The sequence below is a fragment of the Nelumbo lutea genome, chromosome 1 (assembly GCF_056320005.1).
Source record: "Nelumbo lutea isolate HS-2025 chromosome 1, American lotus-T2T, whole genome shotgun sequence".
Lineage (NCBI taxonomy): Eukaryota > Viridiplantae > Streptophyta > Magnoliopsida > Proteales > Nelumbonaceae > Nelumbo > Nelumbo lutea.
This window is the reverse complement of record NC_142684.1, coordinates 196369899-196387822: the sequence shown is the minus strand read 5'-3', so window position 1 is coordinate 196387822 and position 17924 is coordinate 196369899. Positions and strand designations below refer to the sequence as shown.

General features: G+C 38.5%; 2 protein-coding genes and 1 non-coding gene across 6 annotated transcripts in view; 1 reads left to right on the top strand and 2 right to left on the bottom strand.

Moving 5' to 3' along the window:
* The first annotated feature begins 1615 nt into the window (after positions 1-1615).
* On the top strand, positions 1616-1722 carry LOC148880184 (small nucleolar RNA R71). The gene has a single exon (XR_016106039.1). It is a non-coding gene; the product is annotated as a small nucleolar RNA R71 (small nucleolar RNA).
* Positions 1723-7851: 6129 nt separating this feature from the next.
* Positions 7852-10061, bottom strand: LOC148880183 (putative sugar phosphate/phosphate translocator At1g12500). The gene has a single exon (XM_088962004.1). The coding sequence runs from the start codon at positions 9454-9456 to the stop codon at positions 8407-8409; it is 1050 nt and encodes a 349-aa protein (XP_088818130.1). The 5' UTR covers positions 9457-10061; the 3' UTR covers positions 7852-8406.
* Positions 10062-10283: 222 nt separating this feature from the next.
* Positions 10284-17924, bottom strand: part of LOC148880182 (zinc finger protein-like protein) — a 41366-nt gene continuing 33725 nt past the window's right edge. For all 4 annotated transcript variants that reach the window (XM_088962000.1, XM_088962001.1, XM_088962002.1 and 1 more), the window contains 2 exons: positions 11000-11119; positions 10284-10872 (listed from right to left, as the gene is read on the bottom strand). In XM_088962000.1, coding sequence (XP_088818126.1) covers positions 10600-10872; positions 11000-11119 — 393 coding nt within the window. In that variant the 3' untranslated portion in view covers positions 10284-10599. The remainder of the gene's footprint in view (positions 10873-10999; positions 11120-17924) is intronic.

The window sequence follows — 17924 nt, the reverse complement described above, 5'->3', positions numbered from 1 at the left end:
TCTCTATAGGATCATCTAACTTAAATGCATGAAATTTTATTTATGCCAAATCATCAATGCAATCTACCATTAAGACTTTTTTTTTTCATCATTGGAATGTTTCATAGCCTTAAACACATTAAAAATAACTTCATCATCACTAATCCTAAGGCTAAGCTTTCTTTGTTGGACATCAATTAAAGCTCTTCCCGTGACAAGAAAATGTCTCCCTAAGATTAAGGGCATATCATAATCTTCTTATATGTCCAAAATAATAGAATCAACAGGAAAAATAAATTCATCTACTTTTACTAAAGCATCTTCCATTACTCCCCTTAGATATTTGATACTTCTGTCAACTAATTGTAGAAAAGCAGTGGTAGGTGTTGGCTCCCTTAATCTAAGCTTCCTGAAGACAGAAAAATGCATCAAATTAATGCTTGCACTAAGATCACATAAAGCCTTATCGAAATTAATTTTGCCAATGGTGCATGGAATAGAGAAGCTCCCTAGATCCTTGAGTTTTGGAGGTAATTTATTTTGTAGGATTGTTGAGCATTCCTCATTAAGTTTTACCATCTCAAATTCCTTTAACTTTCTTTTGTCTGAAATTTTTTCATTCAAGAATTTGGCATAACTTGGCATCTGAAAAATAACATCAAGAAGATGAATGTTAATATGCAACTTTTGAAACACCTCTAGAAATTTAGCAAATTACTTATCCAAGTTAGCCTTAAGAAATCTTTTAGGAAAAGGAAGAGAGGGTTTGTAGGATTTTAAATTAAGAGTAGAAGAACTTCCCTTTTTCTCCATTGATGCCTCACAATCTCCTTCTTTGGCTTCAAGGTTTCGACTTTGTTCATATTTTACATGCTCGTCATATTTTTCTTCTTTTCAAAGTTTTTTTCCACTTTGCAGAGTGATGGCCTTTACTTGTTCCCTGTGATTCTTCTCGGTATTGCTAGGTAATCCTCTTTGTGGTCTTATCGAAATTGCTTGAGCAAGTTGTCCAATTTGAGTTTCCAACACTTGAATTCTTGTCTTTGTACTGTTGATAAATTTTGCCATCATATCCTCTAAATTTGGCTTATTCTCTTGTGGATTTTGTTGTTGTTGTTGCTGCTGAAAGCCGGGGAGGGGGGTGCTCTTTATTGGTTATTACTCCAAGAAAAATTTGGATGGTTTCTCCATCCTGGATTGTAAGTGTTGGATTAGGGATTGAAATTGGACCTGTTGCCACAATAAGAAACAAAATTAGCTTATTCGGAAGAAAAAGAAAATGGATTTCCTACTTGACAATCTACACTAGCATGTCCCCCTTGCCCACAAAGCTTACACGAAGGAAAGGGAACAGAAGAAACACTCAGTGGAAACCCCCAAATTTTCCAAATTCTTATTTAATGTAACAAGTCGAGCCGATAAAGAAGTGATAGAATCAACATTGTAAATTCAAACTCTCTTTTTATTTGCTCTCTCATTGCCCCATTGATAGCTATTGGTCGTCATCTGCTCCAAAAGTTCATATGCTTCTTCGGGAGTTTTTCTCATATGGGTACCACCTACAGCTACACCTAACATTAAACGATTAGATTGATTACTAGCACTATAAAAAGTTTGCACTTGCATCCAAACAAGTAGACCATAATGAGGACACTTCTTAAGCAGTTCCTTAAATCTCTCCCATGACTCATATAAGGTTTCATTATCAAATTGAGAAAATGTTGTTATGTCATTCCTTAATTTAGCCATTTTAGCAGGTGGAGAATACTTAGATAAAAACTTTTGTGCAAAGTCATCCCATGTAGTAATCAAACCTGTAGGAAGAGACTTAAGCCAATCTTTTGCTTTATCCCTTAAGGAGAAAGGAAATAACCTAAGTTTAATGGCATCATCACTAACTCCATTATGATTAAAAGTATCACATATTTCAAGAAAATTAACAATATGAGAGTTAGGTTCATCATTGGGGCTAGAAAATTGTACACTCATTTGGATCATCGGAATAATTGCAGGCTTAATCTTGAAATTATTTGCTTGCACATTCGGCCTCCTAATGCTTGATGTAGTACCATCTAGAGTAGGTATAGTGTAGGAGATCAATGTCCTTGGATTATTTTGGCCTTGAGCCATCTTGTTCTTTCTCTCCCTCGTTCGCTTTTTCAAAGTCCTTTCGATTTCTTGATTAAGGGGTATTAATTCTCCACCCCTACTGCGTGTCATGCACTAGGAACCTTCAAAGAAAAGAAAAAAATAAATAAAAATTTCCTAAAAATAATTTATAAAGCCGAACCCAATAGAAATTAAAATGGAAAATTTTAAATCTGAAAATAAAACAAATAGATGTTCAATCTAAGGCTAATTCAGGTAGTTTTGATATGCAATAAACTAGTCCCCAGTAATGATGCCAAAAACTTGTTGCATAATTTATGCACAGTTAATTCAGGCAAGTGTACCTTAGTCAAATGTGCGTATAATGATGAGAAAAGTATTGATCCCACAGAGACTAGATTACAGTACCAAATAAATTTTAAACTAACCTAAGTTGAATTCGTGAATCAATTGAATGAATAAAAACTAAAAGAATTAATGCAAATCTAATAACTTAACAAAATCTGGATTGATGGATGAATGCAGCTAGGGTTTAGATTTCATTAAATCAATGTTACATAATTACCTATTTAATCCAACTCAAGACCGAAATTAACCTAAGGTATATTCAAGTTATTTGCATGTGATGGTGGATTTCCTTAAATTATTTAATAGGCTTTCTCAAGTCATATCAATCCTTTATTAATCCAATTCTACCATCAAATTTCTAAATGGTTGTCAAAAGGAAAAATAAGCATTAATTTTTTTGGAAACATCTAATCGTAGAAGGAGATTTGACTCACTAAGCTTCCTTGAGTCCCACACATGAGCTAATCATCTTTCGATATCATAGTCTATCGGGCAATTTTTATTGTGTAGGGATCTAATTCATAACAATCATTTGGTTAGTCATGCATGAATCATCAAATCATTAAAAGATTGGCCAATTCTCTTAAAGCATTAAGCATAGCAATAAAAATCCTCATGCAAATAATAAAGGTCTTGAATTGAATTAAACAAATAACTATATAATCTTAAGATCAAAATCCATCTAAACCCTAGTTAAGAGAATTTAGTTAGATATCATTAAATTCAACATACTCAAGAAAATTAAAGGGGAAACATAACAAGAACACATCAAAGAATGAATAAAATAATAAGAAAACTTTAGCCTTTGAAAATAGAAGACAAGTGCAACAACTAAGCCTTTATCCCTCTTGAATTCGGATTCTTCCTCTCATTCTCTAGCATGCTGAAATTGCTTCATCTTCTCTTCTAATGTGTTGAGACTGCTTCCTATTCTCTTCTCTGCTGAATTCTCTCTAAGCATGTGCCTTTTGCCTTGAGTCTATGGTATTTTTTATAGTACAGCCTCCCTTCAATTGTTTGTCAATGCAAACTCTTAATTTAACACAAATTAGGCCTCTTAGTCTTTATTTCAGTTGAATTCCTATTTCTTCTGCACTGCCAACTACTAGACCCAAAACTTATAGCTCGAATTGCATTTGATTGGCAGTGGAATTAGGTTGAGTGATAAATACAAGAGTTGTATCCTTATCTCTTAGTTTTAATTAGCCGTTTGAATCACCTAAATCCGAGTTGTATGTAGAAAGTTATGCCCAAAATACGGGAAGTATATCAAAACAGGAAATTTCCCGATTTTTGTGCATACATATCAAATCCGATTTCAATGGATTCTCTCCATGGATACATCATGGAGCATCATTGCTGCATGGTCATTCCTCTATGATTATCTTGATCAATTAGATCAAACTCCTCCTTAAAATTGCACAGTTAAGCTCCAAATCATTTTACAAGACAATTTCATCATAATTAGTGCAATACCATGCTAATTTCAAAAACATTATTACCAAAATCATCTAGTTAGAGGTATGAAAATATGTACAAATATAGGCTTATCACCTTGCCTACACTCTACACCACATGCATCTCCACAATCAGCCTTTTTTTTTACATTTTTTGACAAACCTAATCTGTCCATTGGTGATGTTATTTCCATAACTTGTAACTTAATGATAAACCTTTAGATTAACTTAGTGCTCCTCCAAACTAAGAGAGAGAGAGAGGAAGAGAGAGAGAGAGAGAGAGAGAGAGAGAGAGAGAAGTAGCCTTTTAGGTGATTCATGGCCAACTTTGTTACAATTCGAGGTTTTGAAATTTGAAAATCTCTATAAATTTCAGATTTTTTTTCAAAGAGATGCTTTGGCTTTTAACCTTTTAGGCCTATTATGTGTCATGGTTGCGTGTGGATAATGTCTTACCACATGGACAGCCAAATACATGGTACCCTATGCATTATGTATTTGCTACTAACTCTTGTATTATTGGTGCTCCATATCTTGAAAACAACTCTGTTGTTATTTTCAATGTTTTAAAAACCGCCTCAAGGCAGAATCATTTTTGCCTCTAGGTCATAGGTCACTAGTTTGACCGTCTAGGTCAAATGGGTCAGACCATGCCACATCATAATCTATATATATATATATATATATATATATATATATATATGCACAAATACATATTTTATCAATAAATAAAGTATAATTATGTTTTATATATGTTATATGTATTATTTTATATTTAATTTTTTTATTTATAAAAATATTGAAAATTGTGATTTGAGGCCAAAAAAGGGTTTTTTTTTTTTGCAAAAATAGTGAGGCACGCAAGTTACCAAAAAAAAAAAAAAAGGATCACCCCAATCAAACATCAAAGTGCAAAGTTATGACCTCTAAAAATTTGCATCCATTTAGTGTGGAACCCACGACCAGTGATCGGGTGGAATAGGTCAATTTAAACCAACCAGAATGAATAGTTTTTTACCAAGTCAATAGTTTTGACTGACTGATGGGTTTTAACAAAACTAGATCCAAAATCCTAGCTGAGTGACGGTTCGAATGGTTCAACCGACCAACTCAACAATGGGTTGAAAACACCGGCTATTTTAAAAAAGGGTAAATTACAAAGACCCCCTGTACTTTTTTTTTTGCGACAAAGACCCCTATGAACTTTAGCCATTAGACAAAGACCCCCTTGACCGTTAAGCCAAATGACAAAAAACATTAAATTACCAAAATACCCCACTAAACCTTTTCTATTCTATTTTTCTTGCCCTTTTTCCCTTAAAACCTATTTAACCTTGGAAATGGATATCTTGAAGAAAGTACCAAATAGAGATTTCAGAAAGAATTTAAGAGCTAGGGCTCTGATTTGTTTGTGCTATTTGTCTTACCAGTAATGGCGACCTAGGCTTCTCAGTTTCTTGGTGGTACTGAATGAAATGGATAACGAAACCAGAAGGAAGAGGCGAGCCTGCCATTAACTACACAAAACCAGAAGGAAGAGCTAGGGCTCTGATTCTCAGTTTCTTGGTGGCACTGAATGAAATGGATAACGAAACCAGAATGAAGAGGCGAGCTCGCCATTAACTACACAAAACCAGAAGGAAGAGCGGGCTCTAATTCTCAGTTTCTTATTTTGGCTCTCTTCCTTCTTGTTTTCTTCCAAAGATCTACAATCGACGTTTTGGCTTTGAACCACAAATTTTATTCATGTATCGAGCTTGAGACTCACAAGAATTCAGACACTTGGACAAGATCAACAAGCCCGCCATTAAAACCATAGAGGTTAGTTTTCTCATCATCACCGTTCCATTGCTCTCATGTTCTTTGGTATCCTTCATTCTGATTTATTGACTCCTGGGTAGACCTTATTTTGAAGTTCCAACATTTTCTCATTCATTTGTTCAGAGCCTAGATGGAGATATCATTGCTGACCATGTTCACACATAAACAGCCAGCTTTAGATCATCCTCTTATGAAGAATCACAAGATCCAGGTACATACACAGAATTAAAGCTAGTTCTATCTCTTTCTCTCTCTCATGAGTTTGTTAGTATGTCTGTAACAGAGAGCACCACTAGAAATGCCAAGGAAGAAGGGATGAGAAACAAGATTAATGGCAGTGAAGGAACAGGACGTGGATGGCAAACATGGCATCTAAGTGGGGGTATATGTCCCAAGGGAACGGTTCCCATAAGGTGAAGCTTAGTGAATGATGTGAATAAGGTGAATCTCTGTATCACTTCGGGAAGAAACAACGCATACGCAGGCTTCCTCTTCCCACCCATCAGTACTTGCTTCAACCATCAGGACACCTAAACCCAGTCATGGCCCCCACCAATGCATCCATATCAGAGCCTCTCAGTTCACTCCTAGAGAACACCAGATGGGTCGCACAGGTCTTTGCCGGAATGAGACCACCGAAGACTTATGTTTTCTGGGCATGTCTTTTGTCATGCTGACTGAACTACACGCCATAGTTGGTCTCGGTTGGTTCGCTTTCGGCTTTTGCTCCACATTGACAGCGCCTGAGAAACCGAGCTTGGACCCTTACCGAAGAAAGCACTCTATTTCTCTAGGAGTCATGGGCTGGTTATCGTTGAATGCTGGATCCATTGGACTTGGCAGAGTTCTCGGAACCAACACATCGGATGGTAAAGGTCCATTCGATGAGGGTGCTTGTCCGAGAAGACAATGAACAATATAAATAGTTTGGGCATTTAAAAAACTTGGATAAAAAATTTTTCGAAGTTTACTGACAAATGTTAATAGAAGAGGGTCTTTGTCTAACAACTAAAGTTCAGGGGGTGTCTTTGTTGCCAAAAAAAAAAAAAAAAGTACAAGGGGGATTTTGTCACTAACTCCATAGTACAAGGTGGATTTTTCAATGCAATGACATTCGTTTTTCTATTTTTGTAAATAGGGCAGATGAATTGGTCAATTCATTCATTTTTTTAAACATGGCAGATAAGTTGGTCAATGCAAGAATTGACCAATTCACATGTCACTTAGTTACGTAGGTGAGTATTATCCTCTACTCACTTGGCTAAATAACATTCCTATCTACCAAAAAAATTGCTAACACATGATGAACGATATTGTCCATTCAAACCTAACACATCTATGGAAAAAATGATTATTATTTAATTTTTATCCAGGAAACAAAAGAATAATACTGAATTCACTTACTGGGATAAATGTTTCCCACAAAACATTTGCCCAGATAAATGCATTTACTTAAATAAATAACTTAAAAAAACAAATTAAGCCTAACGAAAAAGGCATTTGATGAATAAGAAAGTCCTTTACTTCTTTTGGCATTTGACATGAATGCCCCAAGGTGCCTTCACCAATAAGGCAACAAAGACTAAGCTCCTTAGAACATGGTTGAATGTTCAGAGGACAAATTAAACTAAAATATTAAAGAATCGGCCAAATGGGGCAGATTTCAAGGGATTGAAGATTGATTACCACGCTTTACGCCCCTTGAACCTTGATATTGAACAACGTTAGCATGAATCCCTACTTTTTATCTCTTTTTTTTTTTTATAAGATTTCCCAGATTTTCACAAACACCAGTCTCCATCTACATCTCTTATTTATCTCAAGGGACAGCCGACAGTTTTAGGATCACTAAGGTTATAAAACCATTGCAGTAACAGAGAGAATAAGAATTTTTCCCCCACTAGTTAATGGAAAACAGGTTGACCAGAGGTTTATCAAGCTATAGATCAAGTCAGGGCATCAAAACCTTGAACTAAACCATGTGGGTTAAACTACCACTGTGGCACTGTCGGTGGTCACCAACAGAAATCATTTAGCCAGAACGCTATCAGCCACTACTTTGTTGAGCACTATTTACAAAATAGATGAAAGCGAAACAATCATAAAGACAATCCATGCGCGAACTTGGTACCAAAAGTTGGAAGAATCCACAGAATGCTAACAATAGCAAACCTTCTTTAACATATATACTAAAATTGGAAGAAAAAATTGGGACTACATGACAATAATAATAGAAACAGAGTTCAAACAGCAGGTGTGTTTGACAGTTTGAGTTTGATGAAATGGGGGAGAAGGTTTTGCTTTTGTTTAGTCTGTACTTCTCCCCCTACAATACTATCATACATCACCCAAAAGAATCCCAATCAATCACCTTTTTGCTCTAGCTGCAATCAACCGGCATATAAGAATTACAGACACAGAGAAGAGTGGTAAAAGAGAATTTCTTCCTTCCATTCTCACCACCCCACCAGAACTAAAGAAGAAGAAGAAGAAAAAGAAAAGAAGAGATCACTTTTCTTTACTCCAATGTCCACCCTATACAGTCATTTGATTCGATTCGGTTTCGCTTCCCTTTCTTGTCCTTTTTTGCTATAGGCGATGATTTAGAGGAACAAAGGGGATAAATGAAACACAAAATGGGAAAAAAGCTAATCCGGCATACCTGGCTGGCAATGAACGAATTAGAATCTGGCTAATGAGCCGTAACTTTAGATCTCTTCTTCGCTTCGCTGTAAAGCACAACCCCCATAATTGTGACGGCAAAACCCGTCATCCCCATTACAGTCACCGGATTCCTAAAAATCAACACCGAAACCACGGCGGCCACCGCCGCTTTAGCATTCCCCAGCACCTGAAGCGTCAATGCGCTTGTGTGCTTCGTAACCAAGAAGTTGGTTAAATTGACCAAATAGGCGACCGTGGCATTCCCTATTAGTAGAAAAACAATAAAAGAATCCTCCCTGGCCTTCTCCATCGTAATGGCCGTGATGTTGCCTTCAATGTAGAGGGTGAATGGAAGCAAAATCACAGCAGCCATGGGAGCCATGTACAGAAGCAAATTCATGGAGTGAAGCTTCTCCGCCTCCGACGTCAGTAGTATCCCCTGAACCACCGATTTCAAAGCTCGTCCGGCGGTGGATCCCACGCAGACTAGAAATCCAAAAAGGTGGAACAAAGGCTCGCTATTGCTGGCCAAAACGATACCAAAAACGACTGGCAAGAGCGCTAGATAGACCTCAGCAGTTTCCTTCTTGCAGGTAATTAGGAAAGCAAAGACGGCAGTGAAGAAAGGAGTGGTGGCGCCAATAGCTTGGTTGAAGGAGACGGGGAGGTAGCGAAGAGAAGTGTTGCCGCAGACGACGGAGAAGCAGAATATAGCACTGAGGGCAGCAATCTTGAGGAACTGTCGACGAGAGACGATGTGCTGAAAGGGGACGATCTCCAACCAATGAATGGCGATAAAGCTGTAGGCGGCACAGGATAGCATGTGAAGCATGGTGAGGAAGATGGGGTAGCGGTAGCCATAGTAGCTGAGGAGGTACTTATTCAGGAGGAGGACTCCGATGTTGGAGAAGTACCAGGAAGCGATAATCAGGGCCGTTAAGAGATTAGGAGATAGCAGGCTTCCAATGTTGTTGTTTCGTACATCGCCGGTTGGTGTGGCAGGGATGTCGACCACCTGCTCGGCCTCTAGTCTTGGGTTGCTCATCCGCCTCGTCGTCCATGTTTGAGCTTCAACCATGGCCTCTATCTCTCACGCTGCCTCTGTTTCAGAAGAGCAAAATTGTTTCGCCTAAAGTTTAAACCCTAGCTACTTCCTCTTCCCTCTCTCCGACGAGAGAGAACGAAAGGTCTTAACTCTTAGATCTGAAAAAAGAGTTCTGGGTGAGGAGTGAAGACTGAGGGAAGGGATGACGACCGATGATGATGGATGTTTGTTAAAAGGAAATAAGCGTGCGAGTAGATCTAATCGGACGGTTTCCGTTGAGATTCGAGTTAAAGAGGGGACGTACAGCCGTTGGATGAGAGAGAATGGGGAGGGAAAACATCATTACACGCCACGTGACTTCGTGTCGGCATTGAATTACTCGTAGAGGTAGACAGACCTCTACTCTGAATCTCTGATCTGACGTTGATTATTTTTTTTTCTTTTGCTTAAATAATGAGCAAAAAATATATAAATTAAAAAAAAATTGTTGATTTGGGTACAAACTACAATCTAAACGCGACAACGACATGCGTGAGTCAAAAAAACAGATCGAGATCCGTTCACACATATCCTCTCCCTTTCTTCTCTGTAAATTTGGGGTTTCATTCGCTGATTTTGATATTGAGATTTGAAGTTGTGGTGAAGTATAACAGTTTATTGTTTTTTGTCGGTGTGCGCATTCACAGCACAGCAACTGAAACAAAAGATTTAAAGAGAGATGGTCCCTAAAGACTGCAAAACAGAATGCAGCCATGCACGTTGCTCGTTACATGACCTGTGGACTGTGGTTTGCCCATTAATGGATGAGAAGTAGTTTTCATGCCATTACTATAGAGGATAAATATAAGGGTCCCCACATATTTTGTATGTAAATGAATAGACAATGTTTGGTCATAAAAGCAAAGGCGAAGCCAGTTGATACATCTACACATCAAATTGAACTGTTGCTGCAATAAAACTGGAATTCTTACAATATTCTTACCTAGGGAATTGGTTACTATCTGCCCCCTCCTACTTGCCTTGCAATCTGTGCAATTTATGAGCCACCTTTATGATCAGGGTAGAAACGAGAAAAGCCTCTCATGTCATGGTGGGAAATATCCAATGCACCCACAATGAAGAATAAGTAACTTAACCCTGATAAATCACAACCCATTAACAGAAAGCATGGTGGATTTATCCAGCCTCGAGTATCTCCCTATGTGCATGCATACATGTTGTGCTGCAGTACTTGTAGTGATATCTATGGAATGGGACTTTGCCAGCCAAGGAGATATTGCAGTATGAACAACTAATGTCACCTGCTACCCCACTTTTGGGCTGTGAACTGCTGGGTACCAGTGCCACAGTAGTGTTGCCTGGTTGAGCATTGAGAGCTGCCGCTATTCTCCTCTCAGCTGCTGCTGCTCTCTTTTCTCTCTCTATATCGATTGCCCTCTTTAGCTCCTCCTGATTAGAGAAGGATGCATAGTTGAGTTTGACTGTGTTCAAGATTTAAAAAAGAAAAAGAGGAAAACAAGCTAGTTGAACCAGTGGCCAGCAGAGGCCTTCTTTGTATTAAACAATCGAGCCTTACCTCTTTAGACATGCTTGGTGCACTGCTGCTAGATTGAGGCCATGATTTAACAATTGAGGTCGAAGAGGCTCCCTGACTTTGTGAAACTGTGGGAACTTTCTCAGATAGAGATGCCTGTGCCTGCACATTTCAACCCCAACATCACATTGGTGCTGAAAAATGTACTATCTTTTTTTTTTTTTTGATAAGTAAAAACGTACAATCTTTTACCATAAAAAGTCAATCTTTTAACCAGAAGTTATAACTTTTTCCTTTATTTCCAGCAAATAACACAGTTGTTTGTATGTCATCATTCCAATGAGTGGTAGTGGCAATATAAAAAGTGCTTGTTCTTCACAAACATCACACTGTAGTCAAAACTGTTGGGACAAAATTATAAACATGTATATAAGTGCTTTTTTTTATGAATTATATAAGTGCTTGTTCTTCAAGACTTCAACAAACATGCCCATTCTTAATGATCGTAACTAACAAGATGCATCTTCCACTATCATTTTTTACTTCAAGTGCATACAAGGATAAAGAGAGAGAAAAATAAAGAATTGTAACACAAAAATTGAGCTCATCACAAGAACAAATGATGTTATTACAATGAGTTGGCATGCACAACAAGGTTCACAAAAAAACGTGCTAAATTGTTAAACTCCAGACAATTTAAAAAGTCTTTATAATGTACTGACACCCCACCCCTTTTTAGGAATTCATATACTGATAACCATGTATGCCAGTGTTTTAAAAACCAACCCGGAGGCCAAACCATTTTTGCCTCTGGGTCGCAGGTCACTGGTTCGACCGGCTGGGTCGAATGGTTTGGATCGTGCCACATCATCACATGTATGTGTATAAGTATATATATATATATATATATATATATATATACACACACATTATATATGTGTATAACTATATATATTTTAGCAATAAATACTGTATAAATATGTTTTAGATATGTTATATGTATTATTTTATATTTAATGTATATTTTTTTAATTCGATTTTTAATTTTTTTTATTTATAAAATATTAAAAATTGCACTTTGAGGCCAAAAAGGGATTTTTCACAAAAATAGTGGGTCAAGGCGCCTATGTCTCCATGGGATGCATAGATCTTGAAAAGTTACCAAAAAAAAAAATTACCCCAATTGGTCATCAGAGTGCAAAGTTATGGCCTCCAAAAGTTTTGCATGCATTGATTGTGCAACCTGTGACTTGGTCACCGGGTCGAACGGGTCAATGGTTCAACCAGACGTGCCGAATAGTTCTTGACCAAGTCATCGTTTTTTTACCGTCTGATGAGTCTTGACTGAACCGGACCCTGAATCCTGGCTGGGTGACGGTTTGAACGGCCGGGTCAATGGCGGGTTGAAAACATTGATGAATGCTATCACAACAAACATCTAATGCCTGTGGTTTTGATCAAAATCGAATAGTGGACTAATGTGAATTAATAAAAGAAGGGTGTTGTAGTTTAAACAAGAAAATGGTCAAGTATAATCGCTTCCATCAAATACCTTTCAGAAAAGGATGTATATTCCCAGAACTGAAAATGTCAAATAACTCAGCATATATGCTGAAGATGGTAAATAATGTGATGACAATAATACCATGGAAAAATATCCATAATCTTGATATGGAGAATACAGTTTACCGGAAAAAGCAAAATAATCCCTCCCCCACCAACACCACAAACTCTCTAAGGCAAACCTTTCAGAAACAATGTATAAGATCCTTGTCCATGTCAGGAAGCTTTACTTACAAACTAAGCACGCCTAAACTTCTATATATAACAAAGCTTCACCCTTCCCAGCACAACTATAAGAACTCTTGCAATGAAAAGTAGAGAACCCTTCCAAGCCCATAGTGAACCAAGTTTTGATGAGCAATTAACATTTTTATTAGCTTGCAAGAACCACGATATTAAAACTTGGTGACTAACCAGATTCGTTCAAGCCTCATCATTATCTAAGCCTTGTCCCAACTATGTGGGGCTGGCTACAATCGCTACATGAATCCTGCGCCACCATTCCGTTCTGTCCAGTGTCAGATTCATTCAAGCCTATGACTCTGAATTAACCAAGTTAAGATGGTTGGTGTGGTCAGTGTACCACGCAAAAGTCCATGTGTGTGCATGCATGCATGAGCATCCATGCACACATTGGCATAGTTTTCAATTCCACGTTTGTCATTAACATAGATATGGTTAACTTTTATGTTTTTGTTAAGAAGTTTATGTTCTATTGAGCCCAAAACAACTGGTTTCTCCCCACCCCTTGTTTTGCTAAAACATCAGCAAAACCATTTGTTGCCTTTTTAACCCAGCTGAACTGCACTTCCATATCTTGAGTCTTCAACAGTTCCACTTGAATCTCTTTTTTTCCATTATTGAAAATCCAAAAACCTTTATCTTCCTTTTGCAGCCACTCTAATACCAGCTTTGAATCACTTTGTACAATTAGCTTTCTCACATTCATATCTTTTCCTTTTGCATTCTTTCCATGACTGCCACAACCTCAGCCCTTAGGGAGTCACCTATTCCAATCAGGCCAGTATATAGACCAATGATCTTGCCTTCACTGTCCCTAAACACCCCTCTAAGGTCTTGGATACCCAGCACTACTCCCATCAAAGTTCAACTTAACGTAGTCAACCATTGGAGGAGACCAAACAGGGCTTACATTAGCATTGTGGCAATCAGAATTAATCGCCTGTTGAGAAATCAGCAAATAATCATAGATTTTACCCAATGAACCATTCTCACCATAATGATTTCAATGACAGCTTCTCTACTTCTTTCCTTATCTAAGAATAATCTTGCATTCCTTTCTTCCCATAAAGTCCGGCTCACAGCCACCCTTACACATCTCCATAATACTCGTCCCCTTTTCTTTGGCCATCTCAAGAAAGTAGAAGCCAATAAGCTTTGCACATTAGCTGGGGGAGACCACCTACACCCAACAACGAGAAAAATCATTCCCAAACAAAGGTTGCAAAAGGGCAGGAAATTAATAAATGAAAGCAAGTTTCTCCATTAGCCTTACACAAAATACACCACTTTGGGGATAAACACCAATCAGTCCTTTAACTTTGGAGCAAGTCACAAGTATTAATTCTTTCCAGGAAGACTTGCCAACAAAAACCTCCAACTCTTGGAGGGATGGGATTACCCCAGACCTCCTTCACCGGGAGAGGAGGATAAGGTCCAAATAAAACTTCCAGGTTTAGAGGAATCCGAATAAATCCCATTAAGGATACGAATCAAGTCCAAAACATTATCAATTTCCAAATCCCTCACACCCCTTCTCAAACCCAAATCCCTATTGACACCATTCCTCAAGTTTAAAGGAACCAGGAAAGAGGACACATGTTTATCTTTATATCTTGACAGGGCAAAAACAGGGGAATTTTTCCTTCAGAGAGAAGTTACCCACCCATGCTTGTTCCCAAAATTTTATAAGATAACCAAAATAGAGGTCATACCTGAGTAAAGGTAGGAAAAACGGGAGGATGGCATGGATAACCTTCCAAGGAGAGGCTCTGTTATCCCCGGTCATTAATCCAGCATCCCAACCGTCAGCTGCAAGCCCTTGAATGCCTATCACTATCTTAGCCCAAAGCTTGTTCTTATCCAATAGGAAGCCTCTAAAGCCACTTTCCCAACAGAGCCATATTCCTCTCTTGTAAATTGCCTAGATCCAACCCGCCTAACTTCTTGCTTCTACTGACCATTTCCCAGTTAACTCTATCATCCTTTTTCTCCTCCCCCAGTTCCCACAAGAAGTCCCTCATCAACTTTTCCAATTTTCTACTCACATTCACAGGCCTTAAAGACAGACATAAAATACACAGGCAGATTAGCCAGAGTCACTCTTATCATAGTGATCCTTCCCCCTAAAGACAAATAAATTTTCCTCCAAGAAGCATGTTTATTAACAAACCCTTTAACTACTAGGTCCCAGATACTTAAAAAAGAAAAAAAAAACTACTAGGTCCCAGAAACTACTCTTTTTTGAATTGTCTTTTTTTTTTTTTTTTTAACTGAAGGTAAGGTAAACTTTTATTAATTCAGAAATAATGATACAGGAGAGTCCCCCCAAAAATATCTTTTGGGCCGAGACAGCAGGAATTCCAGGTCATTACAAGTTCCAGAAACCCCCAAAATACAACCTAGCCCCCAATTGGGTGGCCTGAAACCCCTTGACAGCCGAGACCCAATAAAGAAGTTCTCCAAAGACAAGCAATAAGATCTTCTGAGTCCTTGAATATGCTGCGGAAAATTCTCTTGTCTCTCTCTGTCCATATAGAGCTGATTACAGCATCCGGAATGGTTTCCCAGATGCTTCTTGCAAGCTTTGACAGCCCCCTGCATCTCCCAGCAGTTCAGCAGCTCCTTCACAGTGCTTGGCATGGCCCAGCTAATACCCAGTACTGATTTTTGTCGAGACAGAGCAGTGGATGAACAGATGGATACTGTCTTCCTGCTTTTGCCCACATAGTACACATACTAAATCCCGGATCTGCATACCTCTTTTTAACAGATGGGTTTTAGTTAAACATCTATCTAATGATGCAGCCCAAACCAAAGCATTAACCTTTGATGGGGCTATAGAATTCCAAACTTTAGCAGCAGAAAAATCCTGTGGACTAAGGTTAGACAAATGTCTAACAAAAGATTCAACAGAGAATTGGCCATCTGAACTCCAACTCCATACCCAGCTATCCTCCACAAATCCAGGGGCTAAAGGGAAATCAGCTCCAGAAGTTCAGTGATGTTTTCATTCTCCCAATCTTGAAAACTCCTTCTAAAAGAAGGGCAACAGATCAAAAAGCTTCCATTAACTTCATAATACTCCAAGATGAACACATCCTGAGGTTTTGCAATTTGGAAAAGCTGCGGGAATTGATCTGAGAGAGTGGATTGCCCACACCATGGGTCCTTCCAAAAAAGCAGTCTATCCCCTTTACCAACCTGGGTCTCAATCCTCTGCTGAAGACAGGAAGAATGTCCATGATTTTTTTTCCAAATTGAACAGCCAAGAGAGAAGAAAGAAGAGCTAGTAATCCAATCCCCACTGTCAGTATTGTATTTGGCTGCCATTAGAGTCCACCAATCTTTTCTTTCCATTCCAAACCTCCAGATACATTTCCCGAGAAGTGCAGTGTTAAAGTTCCTTACTTTTCTGATACTCAAACCTCCTTTATCTTTTGGTAAGCACACCTGTTCCCAGCTTACCAAATGTACTTTCTTCTTATTCTCCCACCCCCTCCACAGAAATTCCCTCTGCAGCTTCTCAATCCTTTGGGCTACCGGGATAGGAAAAAGGAAAAGATAAAAAGTTGGGAGATTAGTCAGAGAACTTTTTAACAGTGTAATCCTGCCCCCTAAGGATAAATACTTAGCCTTCCAAGAAGCCAATTTCTTTTCCAAACGCTCCAGAACTGGTTCCCAGATCAAAGCAGCAGTACATTTAGCTCCTAAGGGGAGACCCAAGTACTTAGCCCCATTTGGCTCGTGGGAATAGGGGTCGGGAATCAGAATCGGAATGGGCTATTCTGATTCCAATTGCTTGGTTGGGCGGAATCGGAAACCCAACCCCATTCCTGCTGGAATGGTATTCGCCCATTTGAGGGAATGGTCATTCCCTGCCCCTTACTTGGGAATGAAATTCCATTCCTGCTGATTCTAATTCTCATTCCCATTCCTATCTCAACCAAACAGACTATGGGAATAGACCATTCCTATTCCGATTGCGAACCAAATGTACCCTTAGTTGGTAAGCACCCCACTTGACTAGCCTTTTTGCTAATACCTCAATATTTTCCACCTTTCCCACCGGAAACAAACTGCTTTTGTTCCAATTTACCTTCAAACCTGACACTACTTCAAACCAACTAAGCACCCCAGCCAAAATCTCAATTCGGTCTTCCTTTGCTTCCACAAAACATAAAGTATCATCTGCAAATTGTAATACCTGCACCCTTTCCCCACCCTGGAGTCACCTCAAAGCCTTTCCATAGGCCTTCTTCCCCCACTAGTTTAATGAAAATAGAAAGAATTTCCATTACACATACGAATAATAGGGGGGAGAGGATTGTAGAGACTGATCTATCCTTCTTACATCTTTTTTCCTTTTTTGGCCCTTGAGACCACCCTTTTATGTTGTAACTTACGTACAATATATTTTGTTTTATTATTTCCTGTAAGACAAGGACATAACTGTCCTTTCCATAACATTGTATTATCTCATATATAAGTTAAATATTTCTGGGCGTGTGGTTCAAGACAGAACACACCCTTTTCACTCTCAACTCTTTCTCCTCTGATTTGATCCAAGTTGACATATCAGAGCAGGTTTTTCAACCTGTCCTTGATTGACATCCTTTTAGATCTGTGAGATCGGCCCATCTTCTTCAGTTCTGGATTTCATATGTTGCTGTACTGATCTGCACATCTCTACTGCTATTTCTCTGTAAGCTCGCCATCAGAAATAGGGTTTCTTCATTTTCTCTCAATCGACTACTCCAATCACTGTGAAACTTCAGATCTGAAGTCGCCCAGGTCAGACCTATATAGATCTATAATATATATATATTTTTTTGTTTGGATTCTGTAGAGAAGATGGGCCGAATGGCCCATAGGCTGTTTATCCTTTTTTTATCTTTTATGTTCTTTGCTGTAATGGGCCTTAGTCTGGGCTTATTCTTTCTTATGTTATGTCTTTTTAATTTTCTGCCCAACTAGGGGCTTCTCTGTAAATTACCAAAGTTTAACTTAATAAAATAGAATTAAGGGTGTAAGAGAAGAGATTATGTTCGAAAATCTCTCTCTGAACCCAAGTTGCCGCCACCTTCTTCTTCTTCTTCTCTCCTCTTGAACTCTGATTTCTGCTACTTTCTTTTGAACTTTTGCATCTTTCTAAACAGTCCTT

Coding starts and splice junctions, on each gene's coding strand:
- LOC148880183 (XM_088962004.1), bottom strand. CDS start 9,456: ATGGTTGAAGCTCAAACATGGACGACGAGGCGGATGAGCAACCCAAGA.